At 35.6% G+C, this 8,212-nt stretch overlaps 1 protein-coding gene across 1 annotated transcript; it reads left to right on the top strand.

Moving 5' to 3' along the window:
• The first annotated feature begins 4,801 nt into the window (after positions 1–4,801).
• LOC115719098 (zinc finger CCCH domain-containing protein 66) lies at positions 4,802–7,962 on the top strand. The gene is made up of 2 exons (XM_030648011.2): positions 4,802–5,178; positions 5,723–7,962. Exon 2 carries the CDS (start codon positions 5,747–5,749, stop codon positions 7,862–7,864), a length of 2,118 nt encoding a protein of 705 aa, XP_030503871.2. The 5' UTR covers positions 4,802–5,178; positions 5,723–5,746; the 3' UTR covers positions 7,865–7,962.
• The last annotated feature ends 250 nt before the right edge of the window (positions 7,963–8,212 follow it).

The following is an 8,212-nucleotide window of genomic DNA, read 5'->3' as shown; positions in this document are numbered from 1 at the left end:
TTTAAGGGGGGGATAGTTGTAAAGCCCGCTTAGTTTAATTTGGAAATTAGCAGTTAATTATGATTAATTATGAAAAATTATTTATAGCTATTTAAATAATTTATTATACTGTTATTTATTGAATTCAGTAATGCATTTTATGTCATTCAGTAGTTTTCATATTTTGCATTTCCGGTGCTCGGTATTTTGGAACTCGGTGTTTGGCTCAGTAGAAATCACAACTTAGCATGTTAGTAGTTTGGGGCAGTTTATTAGACATTGGGAATGTCGGGAATGGCCAGGAATTTAGAATTTCCCAAAAAATACCCCTTTAGTGTGATTTATGTGGTTTTAGTGTGGAGGGGCAAAATGGTCTTTTTGCCCCATTAGTGTTTTGTCTTTTAGTGACTTTATTATTTGAAAATAAATGTTATTTTATTTATTTGTTGGCTGATTATATGGGGGGTAATGTCTATTATTTTCATTTCACTCAAAAAAATTACTAAGTTTAAAAAAAATAGAAAAAAATTGGAAAAGCTCTCTCTCTCTCTCTCTCTCTCTCTCTCTCTCTCTCTCTCTCTCTCTCTCTCTCTCTCTCTCTCTCTTTTCCTCTCTCTCTCTCTCTCGGCTGGTTGTGGCTGTGCAAAGGGCTGGGTTTTTCTTGGTTGATTCTAGTGGTTTAGCAAGATTTAAGTGATTCTCATTGAGGTATTTCTTTGTTTAGTTTCTTACCTTATTTTTCTTAAAATTTATGGTGAAAATAGATGATGCATGCATGAAACTTTGATATTGTTGCTGCTGTGATCTTGTTGTTGTTACTGAGATTTAAGCATGTTAATTTGTGGTTATTTAGGTTGTTAGTAATGAGTGTTAATTGTTTTGCTCAAGTTTGGAATTTTTAGCTCAAAATATGGTTTTCAAAGAGAAATGATTGAATCTGTTGCTGTGTTGTTGTTAGTGTTTTTATTTGATTTCAGAAGCTATTTTAAGCATGTCTAAGTAGAATTAAGCTGCTTGGAATGCATGTTGTTTAGATTTGCTCAAGTTTGAGTTTAGAACTCAAAGCTTGAGCTCCAATGGTGTTTTTCGTATTTGGGATTTCTGGGTTGTTTTGATGCCTTAGAAATGTTCTAGGGGTTATATGGAATAGGTCTGGAAGGTTTGAGTTGATTCGGGGTTGATTTGAGCAAGATATGAATTTTTATGTGTGCTGCCTGCGAGGAACCGGAATTCCGGATGGGGTTCTGAATTTTCCCAGAATCGGAATTCCGGTTGGGGAAAATTCTGAAACCCTAGATTTTCTCGATTTTATGTTTTAAGGGGTATTGCCATGCTTTTTATCGATAGGGAAACTTTAAGTTCCTAGTTTAAGTCCCCGGGAAGTGATTTAGCGCGTCACTTATAGTGTTGTGATTTTTATGGTTTAGGAGCACATGTCCGTAGCTCGGCTAAAGTTCCAGTCAGGTTGACCGGCACACCTGAATTCGGAATCCAGGTAAGATTAGTATAACAGTATGCATATGTAGATTACATGTTTAGCGTGCATGTAGGAAGCTTGTTAGATTACATTAGTTATGTATGTTGGCTTCGAACCATCCAACCCTGTCACGTCGGTACGAGTGGAGTATGACCCGACGGCGGAGTATGGCCGGTTCGGCCGATCAGGCTGACACTTGGTTGGTGGTTCCGTACTATTGACGTATCCTGTCGGTACAGGCTGGAGTATGACCAGCAGCCGGAGTATGATCGGTTCGACCGATCAGGAGGATATAGTAACACGTCGGTACAGGCTGGAGTATGACCAGCAGCCGGAGTATGACCGGTTCGACCGATCAGGGTGTTACGTGTCAATAGTACCGTCCCTATGAACGTTCAAAACTCAGTACCATGTTGGACATGGCAGTAGTGGCTCAGTACCGTGTTGGACACGGCAGTAGCGGGACTCAGTATCGTGTTGGACACGACAGTTAGGGTTATGATCAGGGGTATGGGCGTCTGATCATGACCGAGATTATGTATGAGTATTATTATGCTTTTCTTACTGAGTCTGTCGACTCACAGTTCTACGTTTATGTGTAGGTAAAGGCAAGGCTAAAGCTGATGGACCGTGAACGAGCTTGTGAAGATTGTACATGTCGGGGCGGTTAGGCCTGGAGCGTACGATCATCGGGACAGCGAGGCTGATTTTGTAACTAGTCGCTAGGCGACATTATTTTGTATGAACAGTTAAATCTTTTTGTAAATGATTTTGTAATCGGGATCCCGAGTCTTTTGTAATATTATTTTATAAGTTTAATCAAAAAGCAAAAATTTTAATTAATCACGTTTTCCCATAAACCTCGTTGATTAGCAACGAGCTGCACAACATGTTTAAAAATCACGTAATACGCCTATGTTAGTTAGGGTGTTACAGTAGTATATTATTTTAATGTGCTATGATATATAATGAACGAAAAGACGGAAATTAAAAAATATGGAATATTAGTTTAAGTTTGAGGTATAGTTATATTTCACTAGGAAAATATTGTCTTTATGTTCATTAGTATATCATGAAGGAAAGAAAAAGAAAAAAAAAACATGTGGAATATTAAATTAAGTTTTTAGTATATATATATTTTCTACTATATTGGTAGTATATTAATTTTTCACTGTAGTATTTATGCTTATGAATATAGTTTTTATATGCTATTATATATTGTGGAAAGAAATCATTTAATAGTATATTAGTTTAAGTTTATGGTATATTTATATTGGTCTAAGGTATATCGTTTGTATGTGATATGTATATCGTGAAGGATATAAAGAAAAAAAAAACTATTAAATATTAATTTAAGTATGATGTATAGTTATATTAAATGATTCTACTTTTTTTAAAAAAAAAGTATGAGGTATAGTTATATTTGACTGAGGTATATTGATTTTATGTTCATTGGTGTTTTATGAAGGAAAGAACAAGAAAAAAAAAACTTGTGGAATATTAAATTAAGTTTTTTGTATAATTTTTTTTTCACTATGCTGGTGGTATATTAATTTTTTACTATGGTATATCTGTTTATGATTGTGGTATATAGTTTTTGTATGCTACTGTATATTGTGGAAAACAATTCATTTAATAGTATATTAGTTTAAGTTTATGATATATGTATATTGGTTTAAGGTATATTATTTGTATATCATACGATATATTAATAAAAAAATTAATTATATGGTTAAATAACATATTAGACAACAACAACAGCAAAATCAAAAAGAATAAAATATATAATACCTTTTATATAATGAAAAAATAGTTGACAAAAATTCAGTAGAGAGGTTTTGATTTATTGTTTTTCATAATTTCTATTAAAGGAATAAAACATATAATACCTTTTATATAAAGAAATGGTATTTTAGGTATTAAAAAGTAAAAAAAGGACATTTGCTTTATTATTTTAAAAAATGGACATCAACTATCTATAGAGTTAGAAATATGGCCATTTACTTATATTTCTCTTAAAATAAATAACACGAAATAACTCAAACCAATTAGAACTAAAATAGAATCGGTTATGTAACATAGTGAATGAGTATTTTTGGGGTAGATATGATATGAGTGTAATGGTGGATTGGAGCATGTTGAATGAATGGTTTTGTTTAAGTTATTTTATTTAATTGGTTTTTGTGTGCGAGTTTTTATCTTAGTTGTTTTACAGAGCAAATTTTTTTGTTTCAAATTTTTAACTAATTGATAAATATAACTGATTTCATTATATTATATTTGAGCTATTGTGTGTTATTATTTGTGTTTATTTATTTTGTTATGGAACCGGTTCTTTTCATATTTATGCCTCAATATTTTAAGGAATTGGTCCCCATTTTTTTTTTAAAAAAATTATAACCGGTTTTATGAAGTATTATGTGTTATGATGTATTTTGTTATGGAACTAGTTTTGTTTTTAATTTATATTTCAGTGTTTCAGAAACGAATTTCCTGTTTGTTTTTTAATTGTAATCGGTTTGAGTTATTGTGTGTTACTTGTTTGTATTCATTATGTTATATAATCGGTTCTATTTTAGTTATAACCGTTTTGACTTATTTCGTGTTATTTGATTTTATTATAGCACTGTTATAGAACCAATTCTATTTTAATTATAACTAGTTTGAGTTATTTATTTTTATTCATGAAACCGGTTATATTTTAATTATAACCAGTTTGAGTCATTTATTTTTATTCATTATGTTATAGAATTGAAACTACTATTATTTATATCTGAGACATCTACTTCTGGTAACTTTTCTGACGAATTTTTCGGTGACAATGACTTTTCCAATGACAATAACTTTTTCGGTGACTTTTCTGGTGCTGGTGACTTTTCAAGCGAAACTTATTATTACAAGTTTAATTAAATTTATTTATTATTTTTTTATATATATTTTAAACTTTAATTATTTTTAATCCCATAATTTTTTTACAATATTTATTTATGCCATATAAAAAGTAAACTCTATTATATTTTCCCATATTTATAAAAAAAAAAACCAAAAAGAAAAAAAGAATTATATTATTTTATGATTCCTTATGTCTGTCGTTTTATGGTTCCGTCACAGGCGGTGTCGATAACAAGATAAAAAACATTAAAAAGCATATTTATCTGAGGTTTTTTTTATGATAAGAAGTTTATCTGAGTTTTTTGGTGACACGTTGACGGTAGTGGTTCGTCCACGTGAGCAAGCCAAAGGCCAAAAACGCGTAAAGCGTGACAATCCGGAATCTCTTCATTCGACTCTTTGGTGAATCCGTTTCTATAAGATTATAACACGTGTTGATTTTATACTCGAAGAGGTTTAGATATTAAGGAGACTTGCGGGACCCGCTCACTCTTGAGTTTTCAAAAAGAATTCGTTTCATTTGAGTTGCATTTCGCTTCATTTTCATTTGCATTTGCATTTGAGTTTCAATAAAAAAATTGTTTTAAAATTTTATTCTAAAACTACTATTTTAAAAATAAAAAAAATAATAATAATAAAAAAAGTTGGGCTGACGGAGGAGCCAGAGTCGTTGCTTCATAGGCTCGTCTTTTTGACTCCGAAAACCATAAAAGAGAGGGAAAGAAAAGTCTGCCTTTTACATTAGCTTGGTCTTCGTCTTTCGGGTTTTTCTTTCGTTTCTTCCAAACCATCTTCAGTTCTTAGCAACCTCACATCTCTGTGCTTCTAAGGTATGTTTGCTTTTTTTTTTCTTCCTTGAAATGGGTTTTGTTTGTTTTCCGAGAATCTGTGAGGAAAAAGATGGGAGTTTTATGAAGTTTTTGTTGGAATCAAGTTTTATCTGTAGTTTTCTTTTTCTGGGTTTGTTTTTATTTCTTGAAAGATTAAACTTTTGAATGAACTGTAAACTACTATTTGTATATGTAGGAGAACGTTTTGTTTGTTATGGTTAGGAAATGGAGGAGAGTAGATGGTGTTATGGGGTTTTGTTTTTGTTTCTTTTTTTGGGATATGAACTAATTTTTGTTTAATTATTGTTGAATTTGGGCAATTGTTTTAAGAACAAATACATACATGGTTTGGATTGTTAACGACTGTTTTTTTGCCCCCTTAAAATGATTGCATAAAGTTAACCAGAAAAGCTTTCTTAGACTAATGATTTTACTATTAACACTTTTTGTGATACTCATATTTTACGATCTTTTCTCTCTCCTTCTTCCGAGTGATGTTTTGAGATTACTGTGTTGAAATCTCACTGTATTGTTACTTTTTTAGGGTCTTCTCCTCGGAAAGCTTTCCATGTGCAGTGGGTCTAAGAGGAAACCTGCTAACGCTGGTTTGGTCATGGAAGGTGAATCAGAGAAACAAGAAGGGCTCAGGTATAACTTTTCTGTTTTGCTTGAATTATCAGCCTCGGATGATCTTGATGGTTTCAAAAGTGCGGTTGAAGATGAAGCCCGTGATATTGATGAAGCAAGTTTATGGTATGGGAGGAGAATCGGGTCAAAAAAGATGGCGTTTGAAGAGAGGACACCTCTTATGATCGCTGCCATGTTTGGAAGCAAAAGAGTTCTGAAGTTTATACTTGAGACAGGTTGTGTTGATGTCAACAGGGCTTGTGGTTCAGATAAGGCCACAGCTCTCCATTGTGCGGCTGCTGGTGCCGCTGCTTGTTCAGCTGAGGTTGCCAAGCTCTTGCTTGCTGCTTCTGCTGATGCTAATTCGCTTGATGCTAATGGAAATCGTCCTGGTGACTTGCTTGTGCCGGTTCGTAGTAGCTTGGCCTTTGATTTGAGGAAGAAAGCTTTGGAAGTGATCCTCAAGGGTGTGGAGGAAACTTCAGGTTTTCCTGATCAAGTTGTTGATGAATTGGAGGATCAAGAGCGCCAAGAGTTTTTCAGCCTTAGGAGCTCAAAAGATGGTCTAGAGAAGAAAGAGTATCCTGTCGACCTCTCTCTTCCTGACATCAAGAACGGGATTTATAGTACAGATGATTTTAGGATGTATACTTTCAAGATCAAGCCTTGTTCAAGAGCTTACTCACATGACTGGACAGAGTGCCCTTTTGTCCACCCTGGTGAGAACGCCCGTCGGCGTGATCCAAGGAAATACCATTATAGTTGTGTCCCTTGTCCCGAGTTCAGGAAAGGGTCGTGCAGGCAGGGTGATGCTTGTGAGTATGCTCATGGTATTTTTGAGTGCTGGCTTCACCCGGCTCAGTACCGTACTCGTCTCTGCAAGGACGAGACTGGTTGCCAAAGAAGGGTCTGTTTCTTTGCTCATAAGCATGAAGAACTCCGACCTTTGTATGCTTCAACTGGTTCTGCTGTGCCTTCTCCAAGATCGTTTGCTGGTTCCTCTCTTGACATGGGATCTATTAGCCCCCTTGCTCTTGGTTCCCCATCAGTTTTGATACCTCCTTCAACTCCTCCCATGACTCCCTCAGGAGCGTCATCTCCTATGAGTGGGAACATGTGGCAAAACCAATCTAACATTGCACCTCCGACCTTGCATCTCCCAGGTAGCCGGTTGAAATCTGCTATGAGTGCTAGAGATATGGATTTAGATGTTGATATAATCGGCATGGAAAGTCATCGCCGCAGGCAGCAGCAGATGATGGATGAGATATCTTGTATCTCATCTCCCTCAAACTGGAACAATGGCTTATCACCAGCTTCACCTTTTGCCACTCAAGGCGATCGAACTGACGAGTTGAGTAGGGTTGGAGGAGTGAAGCCAACTAACCTTGATGACATATTTGGATCTTTTGACTCTTCAATTTTGCCTCAGTTACAGGGTCTCTCAGTGGACACCACATCATCCCATCTACAGTCCCCAACAGGGATGCATATGCGTCAAAACATGAACCAGCAGATGCCTTCAAACTACTCAGTTAGCCTCTCATCATCTCCCGGGAGGACTTCTCCAATGTATGGGGTTGGCGCATCTAGTGGAGCAGCCGCAGTGATGAATTCACGGGCTGCTGCTTTCGCAAAGCGGAGCCAGAGCTTCATTGAACGCAGTGCTGTTAATCGTCACTCTGGGCTTTCTTCTCCAGCTAGTTCGAGCATGATGCCATCCAATCTTTCAGATTGGGGTTCCCCTGATGGAAAATTAGACTGGGGAATGCAGGGTGAAGAGCTAAACAAGTTGAGAAAATCTGCTTCTTTTGGATTCCGAAGCAGCGGTGGCAATTATGGTGCAGGCATGGCTGCATCCTCAATGGCAGCAGGAACTGTGGATGAGCCAGATGTGTCTTGGGTTCAATCCTTGGTGGTTGATGCCCCAACCTCAAAGTCTATGCAAATGAGCAGCTTTGAGGACCAACAACAATGCCATTTTGACAGTGGAGCTTCAGAGATGCTCCCAGCTTGGGTGGAGCAGATGTACATGGAGCAGGAGCAGTTGGTGGCTTGACCCGAGATCGAATTCCATTACCTTAACTGTTGATTTTTTGTCATTTTTTAATTTCTTATTGATATTGATAATATTTAGTTTGAAGAAAAGAAGAAAAAGTTCCTAGATAATAGAAAATTAGGGCAGGATAAAAGGTTTCTGCTCATATTATTAAGGTTCTTAAGAATAACTGGTCTTAGTATTGCTAGTAATTTTGGTTGTCAACATCCATTTGATAATCTTTCATTATTAAAACCAGAGATGCTGATTGTTAAGAGACAAACTCCGCATTTAAATTGAGTGGGGTTTTATACTTATTGTAATTTTTTTAACTGTTCATCAAGTTATCATCAATCTATAAATTATAGT

Source organism: Cannabis sativa, chromosome 2, assembly GCF_029168945.1.
Source record: "Cannabis sativa cultivar Pink pepper isolate KNU-18-1 chromosome 2, ASM2916894v1, whole genome shotgun sequence".
NCBI lineage: Eukaryota > Viridiplantae > Streptophyta > Magnoliopsida > Rosales > Cannabaceae > Cannabis > Cannabis sativa.
The sequence above is the reverse complement of the archived record's forward strand: the minus strand, read 5'-3'. Positions and strand labels throughout refer to the sequence as shown.

Coding starts and splice junctions, on each gene's coding strand:
- LOC115719098 (XM_030648011.2), top strand. CDS start 5,747: ATGTGCAGTGGGTCTAAGAGGAAACCTGCTAACGCTGGTTTGGTCATG.